Below are 21037 nucleotides of genomic sequence, written 5' to 3' on the forward strand. Positions count from 1 at the left end.
CTAGCAATGTTTTGCCATAATAGGTATTTAGTAAATATATGTTGAATGAATGAAAACGATATTCATTCAACATCACGTTCTATTCTGGCAGAGCTGGATCACTGAGGATTTATTCTTCCAGTTCTTCCCCTTTCCAGCCCTCTCCTTTAAGGACAGTTTTCTTCTTCTTTTTTTTCAAATTTATTTATTCATCAGAGAGAGAGAGGCAGAGGGAGAAGCAGGCTCCCCGCTGAGCAGGGAGCCCGATGCGGGACTCGATCCCAGGACCCTGGGATTGTGACCTGAGCCAAAGGCAGACGCTTAACCATCTGAGCCACCCAGGCGCCCAGGGCAGTTTTCTTCTTTTACCAGGTGTTCTGGCTTCTCTGGGACAGGCAAATTCATTGGCCCACCCAGGTCTGAGCTCTAGTGTGCAACAAGTTGCTGAGTGTGCAACAGGGAATGAATGAAGGGCTGACAGCTGGGCTGTGCACACAGGAATGTCAGGGCTGCAGGTGGGCTTGGAGGGAAGCCAGCCATGCCTGCCAGCCTCATCCAGAGAGGGTGTCCTGGATGCTCAACGGTTCCTGGTCCTGTTTTGCTTTCTTGAAAACAAAGTTAAAAGTCACAGAACTGGAGAGGTGTTAGTGATAGAGTCTAGCCCAACTCCCTCAGAAATCATAGGCCCCATTCCCTACTCTCCAAACCAGCTAAGACCAGAAAAGGTCTCTGACTATTCCTTAATTCTTAGTGGCATTACTTTCTGCCCATTTTGGGGGGGCGGGGGGGAGATTGTCCTCAGCTTTACTGCTTTTGAAACAAGTGGCCAGAACGCTTGGGATCCCTTCCCAAGCGCTTCAGTTCTTCCCAGAATAGATGAATGGAAGGAAGGAAGGGAGGAAGGAAGGGGAAAAAGGAGGAAGGAAGGGAGGAAGGAAGGGGAAAAAGGAGGAAGGAAAGAAGGAAGGAAGGGAGGGAGGAAGGAAGGAGAGGAGGAAAGTGGGAAGAAGGATACATGCATGAATGGGTGAACGGGGGAATGTGCGGACGGATGGATGCACAGGACCCTGGGAGCGTAACCCCAGCCCGCGAGGCCGAACCGCTCTTGGGACCCCGCCTTCCTCTCGTTCTCTGGCCACCGCTCCTGCGCCCCCGACCAGCTTGGGCGTTCCGAGGGAGGGAGCGGGGACGAGGGGGAGGGGAGGGGAACGAGGGAAGGGAGGGCCTGGGAGGCGGGGAGGAGGGGCGCGGGGAGAGGGCGACGCGTAGGGGGCGGGGGGCGCGGCGGGAGCTGGGTGCCTGGCTTCGGCACGGGCGGGCGGGGGCACGATGTCGCCGCCGCCGTCGCCGCCTGGGCTGCGCTGCCGGGGCTGAGCAGCCGCCGCCGCTCCCGCGGGAGCCGGAGCCGTGAGCCGAGGGGCCGCCAGGCGCGACCGCAGCGCGGGAGAATGGGCTGTGGCGGTAGCCGGGCCGATGCCATCGAGCCCCGCTACTACGAGAGCTGGACCCGGGAGACCGAGTCCACCTGGCTCACCTACACCGACTCGGACGCGCCGCCCAGCGCCGCGGCCACCGACAGCGGCCCCGAGGCGGGCGGCCTGCACGCGGGTGAGTGAGGCGGCTCCTGCGGACCCCAGGCGCCGGGAGGCCGGAGCCGACAGAGAAGCGGGAGGGATGAGGGGCGCCAGGGGCAGCGTGAGATTTCCGTCCGGGTGGTAGGGGGTTGGGGAGGCGGTGAGGAAGACAGACCGACAGACCCAGGCCCAGGGAGTGGGGTCAGCGCGAGACCCTTACAGAGGCTGAGCCAATCCCCGGAGCCGCGGGGAACCCAGCTCCCTGCCTCCGCCAGTGCTCGCTCAGTGCGGGGACCCATGCATCGCTGGGAGGACAGCCCACCTGACACCCACACCTGCCCCTCAGCCCACGCGCACGCCGGCCCGCCTGCCTTCGCCTCTGTCCCGCTTCGTTCCCCCCCAACACACACACACACCCCCCACGCCGGCCCTTGTGTACCCGATCCGGCCACGTCTCCATCCACCCGCCGCCTGGACCCTCTCTGCCTTGATTTATAGACACGGCGCCTGACCCAGATTGCCTGGGTGGAGTCTTCCTCTTCGCTTCCCCTTCTCTCCCTGCAGGGAAGGAGTTCCCTCGGGCTGCGAAAACCAGGATCCAGGGCACAGTGCACGCCTGCCCACCCCATCACTAATTCTGCACTTAAGCTTACTTCTCCAGCAGGTGTTCCTGAGTGAGGACTCTCTCCCCACCCTGTGGTGCCTCCCTGCTTCATATGAGGCAGGGCACAGGCGTGGACTAGGGCTGTAAATCACATACTCTCACCATTCCCCCAGTAGCAGAAATTTAACAGAAGAATATGCAAAGAACTTTCTCCTCGGGTCACACATCAGATTTTTTTTTTAAAGGAGACACTAATAATTGTAGAGTAGAGATGAAAATAGTCTGTTGCCACAGACTGACCTTTAGTCATAAATGTGTTGGTGGAAAAGGAAAATACCTCACTACTTAGTATATGGATGTTGTCAAAAGCCAGATCCTTATTTGCATAAAATATTTTAACTCTTTCCAGACCCCTTTATGTTGTTGACATTTTTGAATAATGAAATCTGAGATAGAAAATGAGGTTAATTTGAAGCATACTGTATATTATAAGGAGGAGGAAAGAAATGTGAAATACTCTTAAAAGTTCAATAATCCTAAATCCATGCTTCCTACGTAAGAGCTGCCGTTTTAATTTTAAGAATCAGTCCCTCCATCTTGTAGGACCAAAGCTGGCTCCTTTTTCATATGAACTTGGTGAGTCCCTTTTTTTAAAAAAGCAAGAACTGTCAGTGAAAAAAAATGGTGTAAGACATAACACTGTATTTGTCTCTAATGTTTCTGACTCACAGTAGTAATCATAATGGTTACTTTGTGTTGCTGGTGCTTTCAGCAAATCTCCAAATGATGTGTTGGCTCAGTTCAGTGTCAGAAATGAGGATAAGACATAAGCCTTCACAAGGGACCTGGTAAATGTTAGATTTAACAGCATTTCCCCAGGAGGTGTGGTACTTCTCAGCAGAGTCAAAGGCCAGAGCTGCACTCCAAGGAAAAATGGTTGAAAAGATCTAGTGTGAAAAAAAAAGTACAGCTTCAAGGACTGGTTGCCTTGGTAACTGGGAGTATATGGTGTGTGTGTACCTACGTGTGTGGGTATGAGATGGTTATTATGGGATGGCTAAATATTCATTTCCAGTACTTATTCCTTTTTAGTCTGCCATCCTGACTCCTATCCCACTGTGCCTCATCAGATCGGGGCCCTGCAACAGGTAGGGCCTAGGACAAGCATGCTCATTTGTGGTTCCTTGCCAAATATGGGGCAGCCTTGCCAGGCAGGTGGTCCTCAAGATGTCCTTGCTTCTGAAGTTTGCCCACTTGGACCCATTTAACCTAGATTCTTCAAAGTGCCTTTCTCATCGCACAGCTGCTCTTTTTTTTTTTTTTTTTTTTGAGAGAGAGAGAGCGAGAGCCTGAGCAGGGGCTGGGGTGGGGTAGGGAGGGGCAGAAGCGGAGAGAGAATCTTAAGCAGGCTCCATGCCCAGCACAGAGCCCCAAACTGGGCTCCATCTCAGGACCCTGAGATCAAGACCTGAACTGAAATCAAATTTCTCTAAAGTCCTTCTACTTTACAGTTTTAGATTGCTATAATAATTGCTTTAGTAAATGCAGGATGGAGGATTACAAAGTTAGAGACTCACAGGAAAACAGTTTACCTAAATAAATTGAAATATGTAAAATAAAATGAAGAACACTTAATATTACCATCAGTTAATGTTTATTGATGACTTACCGAGGGCTGGGGACTGTACAAAGCAGCACTTAACATAAATCATCTCACAAGTCCTCATGGCCAGGATGAGGTAGGAGCTGTGACCATCCTTCTCTTACTAGTAAGGGAATGAGGCGTAGAGTGTGGGAGTGACTGCCCAGTCCAGTACTGGGATCCAGCTCTGCCTGAATCCAAAGCCCATACTCCTAGATATTGCCTTCCTGATTGATGGGAGAGTAACTATAGAATTCTTGCTTTTACAGTTGATGGGACTCAAAATCTACTGTGATCTCTTGATATTCTAGTCTGGTCTCAGCATAGTTTTCTTCTGCAGCATCCCTGAGGATGGGGTATGTCTTCCCTAGGGAAGGAGGCCCCCCATACCTTAGTGGAGCAGTTCCCCTTGTGAGAAACTCTTTTGGCTGCCTTGTAATTTCTACCTGGTGAACTCCATGCCCTTGCAATCAAGTCTTGTACAGACAACTCTCAATATTTGAAGAGAGCTGTTGCATCTCCTCTGACCATTGGTTCTCCAGTCCAAAGACATGCAAATCTTTCAGTCATCTCTCAGACTTGTGGGGACCTGACCATATTATTTCCAAATATGCCGTTTGGTTTGTCAAAGTCCCTCTAGATACAAGAGACCTGTGGTTAGCTCCAAGCTCTTGGGTATTAGCTGAGCAGCACGGAGCAACACATGGGCACTGAAGCTCTCCTGGTGCAGGTAAAATCAGGTTAGGATTTGTCTGGTTTCCGGCTGGGGTTGCTGGGGCTGTATTGCTTTGATGACTCACATTAAACTTGCGATGAGTTAAAACCCTCAGATCCTACTTTTTAGTCAAATTTAAGTCCTATGACATCAGAGATGTTGTCTGTGCTATAAATCCAGCACCTGGAACAGTGACTGGAACATAGGTGGCACTCAGTAAATGTTTGCCAAATGAATGGCTTTTCCCCCTCATGAATCCTGCAGTCATATTATTGATTTCAGTCATCCAAAGTTGAGATTTTGTATTTACTCCTATTAAAATGTATCTTGTTGGTTTCAGTTTAATACTTAAATGTGCTGACCTTGATTCATCTTGATAGTGCCATTAAGACAATATTCTAGGTCTTTGTTTCCCTGTGTTGACAGACTAAAGATAAAAGACATTTATTTGCTCTCTTACTCATTCAATATACATTAGGCACAAAGTTGATTAAGATATGTTCCTGGAGGGCACCTGGGTGGCTCAGTTGGTTAAGCGACTGCCTTCGGCTCAGGTCATGATCCTGGAGTCCTGGGATCGAGTCCCACATCGGGCTCCCTGCTCAGCGGGGAGTCTGCTTCTCCCTCTGACCCTCCTCCCTCTCATGCTCTCTGTCTCTCATTCTCTCTCTCGCAAATAAATAAAATTTAAAAAAAAAAAAAGATATGTTCCTGGAACTGTAAGAAATGAATAATATAGTGGAGACAGATACAAAGGTGGATGCACTTCAGGTCAGCCTGTGGACCATCCTGGAACAGCATGGGGGAAAGATGCTGGAGGAGTACAGGAGACTGAGTAGTTCATTTTGCAGGGGAGTGGAGGGCGGGGCGCAGTGTGTGTACAGACCCCTGTAGGAGCATGGCAGAGGAAGCAGGACTGTTCCCGATGGCTGTCACCATGGGCGAGGTGAAGGAAGGTTATCCTGTTTCCTTCCTTGAGAGGGAGTACCAGTAGAGAGCCCACCTGGGGCTTTCTGATGAATAAGCCTCCTCCCTCCCGCTCCCCCCAGCTCCCTCTATCTACCTGTTACAGTTGTGGTTATATTTTCAGATAATTTATCCATGAATGCCTGCCCCCTCAAGCATGACAAGCTGTATGAGTTAGGTTAGGGGTCTTTTTTGCTCACCACCGGATCCCTGTGCCTAACACTGTGTCTGTAGTAGGACCTCAAGTGATCTTTCTTTAATGACTAAATCTCCTAACGCTTCTCTGTGTCCATTTCGTTCTCCTGGATTCCCCAGAGATGTTTTCCTTCCTCGGAAGTTCCATCTGCTCATCCTTTTGGGTTCTTGTCTACCTGATTGGTTGCAAAGTAAGAAAACACCTCCACTTTTCTCTGCTCCCTTTGCCAAACACAAGCCTCTGTTACCAGGGTTGTTTTGCAAAAATCACTACAAAAACAGGTGGGAGCAAACCCAGGCAATTCATAAAGTTTAGGAAGTCTCCTGTGCTCATGGCCCAGGCCCCACCTGGGCAGAGTGACATACAGCCTGCCACAGGCTCTCCAGTCCCGTGGTGGCCCCAGTCACACTGCGTTGTTTTGTCTTTCCAGGTAGCCTGGGAGCTCTGCCGGCTTGGGCGCTGCATGAGTGACCATTGCACGCCTGCCTGTAGAAATAAATGAATGGTTGGAGAAATGATCCCACTAAGCAAGTGAAGTTTTATCTTATATCCTCTTTCCTGAGTTTTATCTTAGATGATTTTGTCTTAGAAATCAGTCCACTGAACTGTGTCTTTGTTAGACACTAGATAAACTATTTTGACTCTAACCAGAGATGAATTTAAGATTCCAGACTTGGGCCCCACTCAGAGGAACATCGTCCCCTCTCAGTCGGCACAGAGTATTTTCCAGGCTTGTCCTGTACTCAGCAATCTCTCAGGCTTAGACCCCTACTGGTCCTGCCTTTGCTTAGGGATCTCTGCACCCACAACCCCTTCCTGCTGATAAGGCCGTCCTGGCCTTTGGTGCAATCGGATGTCTGAGCCTGTCGTTCCCAGCAGATGACCTGGGCTTGTATCCCGGGAGCCTTTCTGTGTCAGGCCCACGGCCTCTAGCCACACTCAGGAGACCATTTTGCTTCAGTTGCAAAATCCTATGTCTGCCGGGACTCCTACAGAGATTCTCCGGCTAGTTTGAACACCTCCTTAGCTTTCATCTGGAAAGGAGGCTGGATGGTGTATCGTGAGCCCACATTATGATCTAAGTACCTTCTGTCTTAGCTGCCACCAACATTCACCTTACATGCTCTCCTCCCACTCTGCCCCCCAACCACCTCCATCGCTCTGTTGTTATGGGCTCAATTGTCTGCCCCCCAAATTTCTATGTTGAAGTCCTAACCCCCAGTACATCCAAATGGGACCTTTTTGGAGATAGGATCTTCACAGAGGTTAAAATGAGGTCATTAATATGGGCCCTAATCCAATGTGACTGGCGTCCTTATAAAAAGGGAAATTTGAACACACAAATAGACACCCAGGGAGAACCCCATGTGAAGGTGAAGGCAGAGGTCAGGGTGATGCTTCTCCAAGCCAAGGAACATCCAAGATTGTCAGCAAGCCACCAGGAGCTAAGAAAGAGGCCTCAAACAGATTCTCCCTCACAGCCCCCAGAAGGAACCACCCCGATCTCAGATTCCTGGTCTCAGACCTGTGTGACAATAAATTTCTCCTGCTTAGGCCACCAGTTTGTGGTCCTTTGTTACAGCAGCTCTGGAAAACTAATATGAGTGTCTTTATGAGCACTAACATTGTGAACATTTGGAAATCATGAATTTCTATTGTCACTACCTCACACTTCCTTCAGAGATTGGGTCTATTCTCTTGTCATTTAAATTCTAATACCATTGATTAAGCATCTAATGTATGTGAGAATTTTTCTTTGGGACATTAGTTTACATAACTCTCTAAAATAATCTCATAAGCCATCGTGATCCCCATTTACTGGATGAGGAAACTGAGACTCAGTGAGATGAGGAGAGCGAGTAAGGTCACCGGCAGAGGGAGTGGAAGAGCCCGCATCGGAAATCAGGTGTCTTGTTTCTAAATCCAGGGCAGTGGCCCTCATGCCATAACTGCTGAGCACGGAGTTATTGCCCTCCTCCACCCCATCTGCCTTTAGTGGTTTTGAAAAAATACTTGGAGTGGGAGCCTCCTGCCAGCATTTACAAGGCTGAGGACAGGAGTCCTTGAGCAGACACCGGCAACCCTGTGGCACGAGCGCTACCCCACCGTCTTGCTGAGCGCCCTAAGCAGGCTGCAGACAGTGCCCCGAAAATCACCCGCATCCCAGTCACCTGATGGCCTCCTTAAAAATGAGCAGTCTCGGGGCAGAATAATTTTTTTTTTTTTTTGGTTTCAAATACAAGGATGTTGCCTAAGAAACTTTAGAAAGTGTTAGAGAAGCGCGCAGAAAGAAAGAACGCCTCTGTCAGCATTTGGGTGTTTTACCCTTCAGGTCCTGCATCTAGGTGCCAATGGGGCATCTGGTATCTTCTGTGGGGATTATGTTTAAAGTTTGGGGGACATAGGAGAACTTCCTCAAATTTCTTGGAAGCTCAAAGGCCAAGAGAAAAAAAGTAGTTCTGTTTCTCTTTGTGTTTTGGAAACTATTTGGAGGTCATGGCAGCCAAAGGCTAGTTTGAACGGGGGAAGGGGTGAGGGGTAGGGAAGGCCCTGGATAAGTGAAGGGATTTTTCTCCCCTTTTTCCTTTCAATACTAAGCAAATATAGTTGAACTCAGGTAAATAACATACAAGGCAAATGCATATCGTGACTCCACCGTTTACGATAATCATATCCCCCTGTCACCTCCCTGTCACCCCCCACAGTTGGCTCAGGCTGAGTTTTATATTCTGCCCAGCTGTTTCTGGGATTTATGGTTGCTTTATGGTTGTAGCAACATGGTCTATGGTGTGTGTGTGTGGGGGGGGGTATAGGGGCCAGCTCTCTGTCTGAGCCTCAGATGCCCGTGAGGTCATGTAGACTGGCTGCTCAGTGTTCTGCTTCAGTACAACCCCATTCCCTTCCAGCTCTGGATCTGTGTCAGAGCAATAGTACAGAGTGTCTACCTACATCCTGCCGTGTGGTGTCTGTATAAGGAAGCAAAACCAGAAGCCTTAGATTTTTCTTAATCCAGCTCCATCTTCTTTATGAATAGTGCCAATTTCTCGCAGAGTCTGGGATTAGGTTTTCTATTAGTCTTCATTTGGGTGATTGTGAGTCTTGGTCTTTTTCTGTCTTCATAGGCATTTTAGTGGGCAGTTGGGCAAGACTGAGTGGGTGGCTCCTGGCCAGATGCCCTTCAGCCCCAAAGTCCAACCCAGAGCCTGTTGAGCTTCTCCTGCAAGCCGCTGCATCAGCCTGTAACACATCCTTACGCACAGGACCACCCAGTCTGACCTGCTGTTGGTTTATAATTTCATATGCTTCCTTCCCTTTTGATGAGCCAGCTTCTCACACCCATCATGACCTCCAGTCTCTGGACCTTTCTGGGCTTTCTTCTTTATCATCATCATCTTCCTTATTGTTTTGCTTGAAGATTATAGTTCAGTGGTTAGGGAATTAGTCTCTGACAGCAGACATTGACCACCTCTGTGACCTTGAGCAAGTTTCTTAGCTTGTCTAGGTTTCTGTTTCCACAACGTAGGATAGAAATCATTGTAGAATGAATGTGTTCACAAATATGAAGTGTGTGGGCTCTCAGAGCTGCCATTCTGGTACCTAGGTTCTCCTCACCTCTTCAGTCTTGCCCTGGGCTCAGTGTCAAACCTGGGGTACTCTTCCCCTGTGCTCCTTACATCCCTGGTTCTGAGTTGCCTGGTGTTGCTGGAGCAAGTCATGGGTGTTGGTGATTGCACCCAATAGCAGTTTATTCTTGAGAACCTCAGTGTTCTTACCACTTCTTGGCAATTCTGTTAATTCCTTATTAACATGCTGTGACAGTCCCCATGTAATAGCTCCCAACACTTTGCTGTTCTTTCCCTCTGAATACTAAATAAAAAAAAAATCAAAGACTTGCTATGAATTCTCCCATCTTTCCCTCCAATCACCTGTTGTATGTTCTGGGCACCTCAGCATTTAAAAAACATCTTAGCTACCCTGTCCTCATCTCTGCCTGGTTGGATTCTAAGTGCACTGATGAGGTTGTTCATAGGTGAGGACATCACAGGCAGTGCCATCCACAGGGTGAGGGCGACTCTGCGTCTCCATTGGTCCTCCCTGAGCCCAGGCCACCATCATGTTTTACTTGAACCTCAGCAATAGCCTGCTTCTGTTCTTGCCTTTGACAAGTCATCTTCATGTTAGAGGGAGAAAAATCTTTTAAAAACATTTATCAGCTCTTGTCCCTCTCTTGTTTAACGGCCTCCGGTAGCTTCCAAATCTATTATATATAGAATAAAACCCCACACAACCCCTTTCCTTGACCTGCATAGCCTGGTCCCGCTGCTTCTCCAGCTTTGCTTATCCTGCTCTCTCTTTCTCTGGCTCACAGTGTTCCAGCCACGCTGGCTTCCTCCACTTTCCTGGGGCACCTGCTGGAATGTGGCCCCTCCCCCTTCCCCCTCGTTGACTCCACCTCACCCTTCAGCTCTCAGTTCAGATGGCACCTCCTCAGAGAGACCAGCCTTCCCCAGTTACCATCGGATTATTTTTTTTCTTCTGATCACCGAGCCTGTCATTGTCTTGTTCATTTACTGTTTATGTCTTTACTCCTTCACTCTAGGAGGTGAAGGGCTGCGGGTCATATTCGATACTGTCGCCCAAGTACGTAGCATGGTGCTCAGCACAGACTAGGCGCTCAAAGAATATTTGTTGAATGGAGGGAACCCTCCTCATCTTCTGTATCAGTAAGGAACTGCTTTTGGTGGCAGGAACAGAAACCAGGGGAACGTGGGTTAGCAAGTAGAGGCTTTAGCTTCTGTGCTTCACAGAGAGTCTGGAGGGAAGCAGCTGCACTGCTCGGGAATGCTGTCAAGGACCCGAGTTGATTGCTTTGCCATCCGTGGTGTGTGGATTTCATCCTCATAGTTGCAAGGTGTTGCTGCATCTTACTTTAGATAGGCAGAAGGGGGAAAGGCGCATTCTACCCGAGTCTGTTCCTTTTTATCTGCAAAATGATAGCTTTCTCAGAAGCCAGTAAGCTTTGCTTGAGTCTCATTGGCCAGAACTGTGTTACATGGCCATCCCTGGCTGCAAGATAGTCTAGGAGATTGGGACTTTTAGTTGGGCGGACACCACCCTAAAAGTCTCGTGGTCCTTTTGGCAAAGAAAAAAGGGGGAGAACGGATATTGGGTAGGCTGCCAGCAGGATAACTACACCTTTCATCCTAAGGCTACCTCAGAGGGGAGAGAAGATTAGTAGGAGAAAGGGAAGGAGGAAAGAAAGGAAGGAGAAGGGGAAAGGAAAACGAGGAGAGGGAGGTCTACTAGACACCAGAGCAACATAATTATTGGTATGAAGAATTTACAATAGTAATAATAATAATAATAATAATAATAAAAACTGTTTTTAGTATTACCTTGTGTTAAGTGAGTTCACAAAGGTTGATATTTGTTGGGAAAGTTACATGTGCTAATATTGAACTGATTTGAGAAATAATACAATAGCTTAAACTTAAATCTTTTGGAATAGTCTTTTAACATCAGACCCTGTGTGGTGTACACGAGATGTGCAGTGGGCATTCCTTTGTTTTCTGCTTCATTTTCCTGCAAAGTTAATGCCAGCCGGAAACTGATGTGCCCCCTGCTACTCAGTGGCACCAATTTCCAGTGGGCAGGAACGTTTGTGGAGGTCTGCTGTGCAGGGTCACACGGATGCTCAGGCTGGGGGCTTCTGGTGGAGAAGCAAGACAGCCAGTCGGCTCATTTAAAGCCTTGACAGTATTTCCTGCGGAAATCTAAAAAAACCACCCTGCTATTGTCTCTTGGGCTTATGGACTTGAGGGCAGGAGGAAACTGAAAGGCTTTGAAGAAAATAGCAGGGCTGTTTGGGAAACCGGTCGTCATAACAACAGGGCACAGCGGCAGCTACAATGGAAGTGCCAATTGCCTGCGCACCCTTCATAAGGGGGACGGTTCAAGTTGAAGCATGAAACCGAGGCCTCATTAAATTGCTACGTGTGAGAATCGCTTTTCAGGGACCGTCTCCGGCGCAGCCAGGCTCAGGTTTGCTTGGCTGGGGTGGTAAGTGGTGTGTGTGCAAACGCAGATAAACACAGCCACTGGCTCCCGAGCGTGGTTTCCCTTAGCCGAGTGCCCAGTGTGGGCCCCGCACGGAATCTGTATTACCTAATTCTGTTATCCCCGTTTTACAGGTGGGAGAAGTCAGGGAGGCCAGGTGGCCTGCGCCAGAGCTTGAAAGTTTTAAGTGGCTGAGGGGGCTCTGGAACCCGGCTCTGTCTTCATTCTGAGCCCTGTGCTCTTTCCTTCATGCCAGCCGCCTAACTGATCACTAGCTCTGGGCCTCATTGCCTTGCAGCTCGACGTCTGCAACAGCTTTGTGACCTGTCCCCCGACCCCAGTCACTGCTGCTCCAGTATCTTTCATACCATTGCCAGGTGAATATTCCTGAGGCATAACTGGGATCATTATTGTGTTACTCTCCTGCTCAGAGCCTTTCATGATTTTTCTTTGCCAACTGAATGCAAATGTCTTAGCCTGGCATTTAAGGCTTTCTCTTCAGCCTTCCCTTCCACTAGCTGTCTGCAGGTCCTCTCCACTTAGCCTGACGCAGGGTTTGCCCTTTGCCTGAAGCACCTTATCCTGTTGCCCCACCCCCACCCCCACTGAAAGCCCCACAGCTCCTTTGTGCCCACCTCAGTCCTGTGTTCCCTTCTAACACACACCTAGCACGCTTATTCTGGTTTGCATTTTCTTATTTATGGCCATGTCATGTCTACTATCACGCCATATACTCTTACAGACTGTCAGGAAATAGACTGAGGTGGGCTTTTACTGGGGCGAGCTTTAGGGACCAACACGTGTGAGGGGTGAGGAGGGCGGGACTGGGCTAAGGGAGCAGGGATGGCCCTTCAGATATTGTAATGAGAGGCGTTTTCACCCTCTACCAGCCAAGTTTTAGCCACAGGCTGCCCCCAGCAAGGGGAAGGGATCTTGGGTGGGATCACTTCCTTCCACGGAGGGCAATTCCTAGAGAGGCGCTCAGCTATGAGCCTTCAGCGGTCACCTCTCCTGGCCTCTTGAGGATCTGGTGCCTGTCCTGTAGGGAGATCCTGGGAGGGCCCATACTCCTGATTTCTCAGTCAGCTTCCCTAAGGCTACACATCAGATTCACTTGGGCAATGTAAACAAAAGGCCCCACCCCAGGGCTTCTATAGGGGCCAGAAAGGCTGCAGGTTTGACAAGTTCTCTAGGTCAGGGCAGAGTGGAATTCTCTGGGTCTGGGATGGGGCTTAGGATTCTGCATTTTCTTTCTTTCTTTCTTTCTTTCTTTCTTTCTTTCTTTCTTTCTTTCTTTCTTTCTCTCTCTCTCTCTCTCCTTTCTTTCTTTAGATTTTGTTTATTTATTTGACAGAGAGAGAGAGAGAGAGCACAAGTAGGCAGAGCGGCAGGCAGAGGGAGAGGGAGAAGCAGGCTCCCCACTGAGCAGAGAGCCTGATATGGGGCTGGATCCCAGGACCCCGGGACCACGACCCGAGCCGAAGGCAGACACCCAACCGACTGAGCCACCCAGGTCCCAGGTGATGCTGATGCTGCCGGCCCAGGGACCTCTCAGAGAAGCGGGTCCTAAATCACAGTCTGGCAAACCTTTGCTGTAAAGGGCTAGATGGTAAACATTTTAGGCTTTGTGGGCCATGTGATCTTTGTTGCAGCTACTCAACTTGATGTTTTTAGTACCAAAGCAGCCAAGGGTGATACATAAATGACTGGCCGTGGCCCTGTGCCAACACCAATTCCTGTCCTAGGTGATGCAGAGGCTCGGCCAGGTTTAAGAACCGCGGTCTTTAACCCTCAAGGCAGCGTGGAAGAGAGAAAAGAACAGGGCTTGCAGTTACGAGTCCCAGCCCTCAAATGCACCTCTCAAGAGCTTAGCACATACCAAGCCCTTAGCAATATTGGTGGGATGAGCAAATAAATGGGACTAAGAGCATTTCTCACCTTGAGGGCAATTTTTGAAGGTTGTGAAAGTATCTCTGATAACATTAGGTCATTAAGGCATTAGATATTTTATTATGCAAATCATGCTCCTGAGTGGAGTGGGGTCTGGGAAGCACAGTATCCTGGCACCACCCGGAGTAAGGTGCCCAGTTCTCTGGGGAGCTCTCTTTGCCTCGGGCTTCCAGGAATTGGGACTCTTCCATCCCTTCAGCACAGGTCACGTTGATTCAGTACTGGGAACATTGCCTCCAGAAATGCATTTCCCAGCTGGCAACTCTTCTAAGAGTGTGGAGCTGCTTCCAGAAGGTGTGAGGAATAGTCAGTTTCCTGGGTCTCTCGGAGCTTTGCTCACCTTCCCTTAACTCAGTTTCCCCCACAGCCTGTGACGCCGTTGCTGAGAGTGTTTAAAAGTTTGCCCATGGGCACCTGGGTGGCTCTGTTGGTTAAGCATCTGCCTTGGGCTCAGGGCTTGATCCTAGGGTCCTGGGATGGAGCCCCACATGGGGCTCCCTGCTCGGCAGGGAGTCTGCTTCTCCCTCTGCCCCTCCTCCCACTTGTTCTCTCAGTCTGCCTCTCTCTCTCTTTTCAAATAAAGTCGCCACATGTCTGGTTGGTTGTGAGTCTGGGCAGCTGATGAATGGGTTTCTGTTATGATGTTTGCTTTTCTGAATCAGGTGTTCCTTTGTAGAGATGGGGGCTTCTAGCCATTACGTAAGGCTACAGAAAACACCCAGTGAACTTAGAGAAGAGGGATCATTTAAATAGAAGCTGCCAAAAATGTTAACGAAGAGACCCAGGGAGAGTGTGCCCAAGCCAGTTAGTTTATTTTTTTTCTTTTGCACGGGAATTCAAAATTCAAACACTGACTCTTGTTAGAACCCCCAAATCCCACAGCCACAAGCAAAAGAATCAGAGGGAAATGTAATGAAAACTTACATGAGAAGGTGATTTAAACATACATGTAGTCACATACACACACACACACATATCAGCAATTATATTTTCAACTGAGCATTGCTCTTCCCAGTGGACACCAGCTGCTTGCAATTGCTCAAAACAACTCTGGAATCCCTTAACTGTAGCCTCAGGCATTTTTTTTAACATAACATTTCCACACATATAATAGTTTAAGACCTTAAAATGACATACACACGTATTTCAAAAATCTATATATAATTGGGAGAATGGTATAACAAGCCCCCACATATCTGTTACCCGGCTTCAACAATTATCAACGCATGGCAAATCTTGTTTCCTCCCTACCTCCATTCCCTTTCACCAACTGGACTAGTCTGAAGCAAATTCCAGAAGTCATGTAACTTCGTTCATAAATACTTTTGTCTGGATCGCCAAAAGATGGGGATGCTTTTTAAAAAGATAAGATTGAACCATATGAAGTGGTCATTTCTTTAAGTTGAAATGGCGTAATATCAGCAATTCTATATGCTTTAACCTTATAACCACAATACCATTATCACACCTAAAAATTAATGGAAATTCCTTAATTCTCTAATATAACTGAAATTCAGTCATGTCCAGATTTCGCCGATGGTCTCACCAATGTTTTTTCTACAACTGGTTTGTTTGAATTGGGATACAAAAGATGTCCACACATTGTATTTCATTGATCTTTTTCCTAAATTTCCTTCAACTTATAGATTTCCCATTTCCTCCTCCCCCCTTTCAATTTTTATTTATTGAAGAAACCTGTTTTTTTGTTCTGTAGGGTTTCCCATTTTGGGGGATTTTGCTGATTGCATGCCTATGGTGTTGCTTAAAATGTGTCCCTGTGTTCCCTGTAAACTAGTAATTAGAACTACATGCTTGAAGGGCTTCAGGTTCAGTTTTGGGGACAAGAATGCATCGTAAGTGATGATGTACTCTTCCCGCTGCACACATCAGGGACCGAACAGTATCTGGTTATCTCTCATTGCTGTGAGGTTACGATCAGCTGTGCCAACCCGATCCATCCGTTATAGAGTATCTCAGCTTCCCGTTGCTGATAATCATTCCCTACATCAATTATTTTATTAGGAATTGCAAAACGATAATATTCTAACATTTCTTAGCTGGAATTCTTTTAGAGGGGAGGCGGGTGGGGGGGATGGGTTAGCCTGGTGATGGGTATTAAGGAGGGCACATATTGAATGGAGCACTGGGTGTTATACAAAAACAATGAATCATGGAACACTACATCAAAAACTAATGATGTAATGTATGGTGACTAACATAACATAATAAAATAAAATAAAAAAAAAAAAGAATAACTTTGGCTTTGGTTTCCCTGAAAAGGTGGAGTAAATGCCTCTTTATTTCCCTTTGATGATCAGTTTTCAGTGCATTCCTTAGTTTCTTCAAAGGGGATCAACAGGTATTTTATATTTACGATTTTATTTATTTATTTGAGAGAGAGAGCATGAGAGAGAGAGCAGTGCACAAGCTGGGAGGAGGGGTAGAGGGAGAAGCAGGCTCCCCGCTGAGCAGGGAGCCCAATGCGGGATTCTATCCCAGGACCCTGGGATCATGACCTGAGCTGAAATCAAGAGTCAGATACTTAACAGACTGAAACACCCAGGCACCCCTAGATTGCTTTGTTTTAAAGGTTCATATGTTTCATTTTGCTTTTGTGATAAATTTTCTTTTTTTTTTTCATTTCAGTTAAATTTTGTCTTGTCTTATATTTAGGTAAGGAGTTTACATGATTCCAATGGCAAATCTACAAAAGTTACATTTAAGAAGTCTAATTTTCACCTCTGCCCCCTTTACTCTGTTCCCTTTGTCCTCCTATAGATACTCATTTTATTAGTTTTTTGTTTCATCTTTTCATTAAAAAAAAGTATACACACATACTATACCCTTTGTTCTATACCTTTTTACTTAACGTATTCCAGGGATCATTTCAAAGCAGTACATAGATAAGTTCTTCATTCTTTTTTATAGCTACATTTGTGTGGTGCTCAGTTGTGTGGATATGTTATAGTTTGTTAAACTGGTCTCCTATTAATGGCCATTGGGATTGTTTCTAGACTTTTGCTACACAAATAATCTTATCCACGTATTTTTTCATTTTTGCCAGTGTTATCTTTAGGTAGATTCTTAAAAGTGGGATGGCTAGGCCAAAGCCTGAATGCAAGTGTAATTTTGCTCAGTATTGCCCAATTCCTCTCCTCAGGCCTTGTACATTTTGCATTTTCACCAGCAGTGTATGAGAGTGCCTGTTTTTCCACATCCTTGCCAACACAGTATATTGTCAAACTTAGGGGGCTTTGTCACTTTAATAGATAAGACATTGTAGCTCAGTTAGTTTTTCTGTGCATTTGTATGAGTGAGGTTGCTGTCTTTTTACATGATTATGGGCACATTGCTTTTTCCCTCCTGTATACAATTTGTTCATATCTCTAGGCCTGTTCTTTTGATCATATTTAGTAGTTGCAAATCTTTGTCCTTTGACGTTGACTGAGATATTTTGAAAAGCAAAAAAGTCCCTAATGTTATTTGGTAAATAAAATTGTTGGTTTTTTGCTATCAGATGGAGCAGGTGGGGGCTGGCTGGGCTTCTCCATATGGTCTTTCTGCATGGGCTAGTTTGGGCTTCCTCACAGCATGGTGGCCTCAGGGCAGTTGGACTCTTTAGATAACTGCTCTGAGCTCCAGCACAGTCCCAGCTAAAAAGAGAAGCTGCATTGCCTCTTTATGACTTAGCCTCGGAATTACGGAATTACGCAGTGTCACTTCTCCTGCATTCTTGGTTACAAGTGAGTCACAAGCCTCCCTAGATTCAAAGGGAGGGAATTAGACCCCACCCCAGATGAAGGGATGACAAGATTCTAGAAGAGCACGGCAGTTTTAAGAACTGTGAAGGGTCTGAGATTTTACTCGACTAGTTAGCTGTGAGTTTCTTGGAAGTAAGTGAGACACGAGACTCCTGGGTCAGAAACAAAGGCACAGCAAGCCTCACAAGTGTCAGCATGTTGGCTCTGATCCCCTTTCCCCAAGTCTCACAGGGGCCACGGGGATGAGTCCAGGTAGACATCTGCACATGCAGTAGACTGCATTACCGGAGATTTCTGTGCCCACTAATCTGCTGAAACTCTTCCCACGAAGAGTGGTCTTATAAATGCAGTCAGTGCTCCCCGTGAGCTCTCTGCAGCTCTCAGCACTGTGGATCTGGCTCATCTCCTCTGCCCACACCCTCCTCCCCAGTTTGGAAATCGGCTTTTCCCCTTGGTTTCACCGCCCCCACTGCTGGTGACTTTCTCTTCTACCTCTGATTATGTCTTCTCTGCCTCCCCCTCCTTTCTTGGCTCCCTCCTTCCTGGTGCCCGTTGCCCCCACCCATGGAGATGTGACTCTTCACACCCTCCTCCAGTAGTCTTCCCTCATTCAGCATGAGCTCATCCACTCCTCTGACTTCAGTTTTCCCCTGGTGGTGGCTCCATGATTCTCCGGACTCTAGACCCACATTTCCAGCTGGTCACAAGACATCTGATCATCGTCAGCCCGGTTCATCAAATTCAACTTGCCCGAGGCCTGATTGACCTCTTCTTCCACACATCGGTCCCTGCTGCTATGTGTCCCCACGCAGTTCACCATGGTCCTCCTCTAGGTGGCCAAGTGCAAGACTTGGCAGTTATTTTGCTTTCACTCCCATCTTTCTCTCTCTCTCTGCACATCTAATGCGGTATCAGATCCCACAGACTGTCTCTGAAATGTCTCCTGTAATGAATCATTTCCATCTTTCCAGCCCCAGGAATATTACCCTAGTTCAGGCCCTTAGTAATGTTCATCTTCAAATTGTTTCCCATTGACCTCTCTGGATATGGGGCATCTTGATAGCTAGGCAGGCATCCCCCTCCTCTCTCATTGCTCCTGCTTATCTCTCCCTAAACCATAAGCTCAGTTTAATCTTATGCATTTCTCAGATAGAGAATGCTCTTTTTTAGTTTTCCCTTCCTCCCTTTCTACAAATAATCTTCAGCACCCAGTGTGGGGTGGGCACTGTTTTAAATATTGTAGCAGTAAAGAAGACAGCCAAGACTGCTCTTGGAGCTTACATTCAGGTCGGGGGTAATGGTGATGGGCAGAGAAATAAATAAGACAGGTAATTTTAGATATTGGTAAGCACCATGGCGGAGGGGGAGAAACAACCCAGATAATGAAATAGAGAATAACTGGGATGAGGGTTGGAGGAAATAACAGATTGAGTGGTTAGGGAAGGCCTCTATGAAAAGTGGTATTTGAGCTAAATTGTGAGTGAAAAGTGGGGGGTTGGGGGGACGGACTCAGGAATGTTAGGAGCCAGAATTCCTCAGGAAGAGCCACCAGCAAGTGCAAAGGCCCTGAGGCTGGAATGAGCTTGATGTGATTGAGGCACAGAAGGAGGCCAAAGTGTTGGGAGGGAACTGAGAGGCAGTGTGTGGTAGGAGAGGATCTGTGTAGGGGATGGAATATGAATAGCCTGTGGATGATGGGCAGAGTTTGGGCTTCATTCCAGTGGTGGCAGGAAGGAGGGCTAAGATTAGGTGCCCCTGCTACAACTCGAAGTCTCATATTAGGTTCTGACCTTTCCATTCTCTGGTCATTCCTCACACTCCTGCCTGACCATAGATGTGATCCTGTCACTCTCCTGCCCCAAAACGTCTTATGACCCCTGTTTCCTATTGGACAAATGATGAAATTTTCAGCATGGCATTCCAGGCCCTTGGCCACCTGGCCTGAGCCTTCTCTCCCTACCAGTTCCACATTCCTGAGTCCTTACTGTTTCCTAGGCCTGGCCTTTTCTTTCTGTTCTGTCGTTAGTCTTACATTTTCCCCAGATGGAACATTTCACCTTCACACTTGTTCATTGTACAAGTCTAACCCAAAGGCCAACCCTCTGCAAAACCTCCCTAAGTTCTCCCCAGGTGGAACTAATCTGTCTCCCCATATCCCCATTCTATTTTTTTGTCCTTTTTATCATTATTTCCACTGTTGTATAGTCAGCCTCGTGTACATGTGCACAGGCCCACCCTGCCATAGGAATGAGGCTCCTTGGGGGTAAAAGTCGTGTCTTGCTCATCATCTGTCCCTTATGAAGCCTTGCATGAAATAGGAGCTCCATTAATGTTTTCTGAGATTGACAAGATCGGCACACATACTTTGTCATCCTATCTTGCATTTGAAGAAGATGACGGGCTATTGCTTGGCTATAAAACTGTGAGATTTCAGGCACGGCTCCATGGACATAAAGCTGGGTGGTTGCACGGCTACAGAACTCCATGCTCCAGTGACCACACCGTTGCTTTGCTGCATGACCACATGGCTGCATAGTTGTGTGGCTGTTTAACTGCATGAATATATAGAAACCTAGCTGTCTGGCCACTGTGTGCATGGCTGCATGGCTGGGTAGCTACTTTACCATGGGACTGTGTGGCTGCATACCCATATGGCTCCATTGCTTGACGGAAAGCCTTCCCTTTGCTTTTTCTGTGAGTTACATCAGGATTTCCAGCAACATTCTGAGGCTGGTTGTGTTGTCCGTAGGGAAGCCATTGGCATTTGGGGTGGGACTGCTGCGTGCATTGCTGGACATTTAGCATCTCTTGATCCAACCACCAAATGGCAGTGTGGCTCCCTTTAAGACACCGGAATGCCCTCATACCTTTCTAAACTACCTCTCTCTCCACCTAAGACCCCGAGATCATGAGCACAAGGGGGATGAAGTGAAGGAAAATTACAGAGAAACTGTGTTCATCAGCAAAAGTTTATAGCTAAAATGGATCCAAATAAGCCCTAAAGTTTTTATGAGACATTCAAGACCTGGGAGCATAGGGCCTTCCTGATGCCCCAGCTTGTCAGCAGGATGCAGACTAGAATGTATTTTCTTACCTGTGATCTGCAAATTGGAGATTTACTTGTTTCCGTATAACAAGTACTTACATATTTTACTTACTTTGGGCCAGACACTGTTCTAATCATGGAATACTTGTAGCAACCCTGTGAGGTCACATTACCCCTCACCCCCCGGCCCTTGCAGATGAGGCCACACAGCACTTTACGACACGGTTGTCTTATAATAAAGCACAACCCTAGAACGTTGTGGGGCCGACTGAATGCTGTAATGTATGTCAAGGACACAGCTCTCGTATGTGCTCTCTGAATACTGGCCATCATTCATTACGCTGTGACCCTGTCCCCCTTCCCAATGTACTTCCCTCATCTAGGCTATACAGGTTCAAGTCCTTTTAGATGTTTTAGGTCTGTCATCCAAGTAGGGCCTCTGTTGTTTGCTTTTCCCTGAAATGACCACACATGATGGGTACAGGACACGGATCTGTCTTGGGGAGCGGAGGTCATCTTCACACAAGGTTTTTTTAGGGACCCTGAA

At 47.5% G+C, this 21037-nt stretch overlaps 1 protein-coding gene across 2 annotated transcripts in view; it reads left to right on the forward strand.

Annotated features, from left to right (window-relative positions):
• The first annotated feature begins 1263 nt into the window (after positions 1-1263).
• The window catches only part of BAALC (BAALC binder of MAP3K1 and KLF4), a 76033-nt gene continuing 56259 nt past the window's right edge, over positions 1264-21037 (forward strand). Inside the window, exon 1 of one of the 2 annotated variants that reach the window (XM_081816335.1) lies at positions 1264-1587. In XM_081816335.1, coding sequence (XP_081672461.1) covers positions 1428-1587 — 160 coding nt within the window. In that variant the 5' untranslated portion in view covers positions 1264-1427. The remainder of the gene's footprint in view (positions 1588-21037) is intronic. The other variant, XM_006744634.3, reaches the window with a different exon arrangement.

This window comes from Leptonychotes weddellii, chromosome 4 (assembly GCF_054177405.1).
Source record: "Leptonychotes weddellii isolate Sample4059 chromosome 4, ASM5417740v2, whole genome shotgun sequence".
NCBI lineage: Eukaryota > Metazoa > Chordata > Mammalia > Carnivora > Phocidae > Leptonychotes > Leptonychotes weddellii.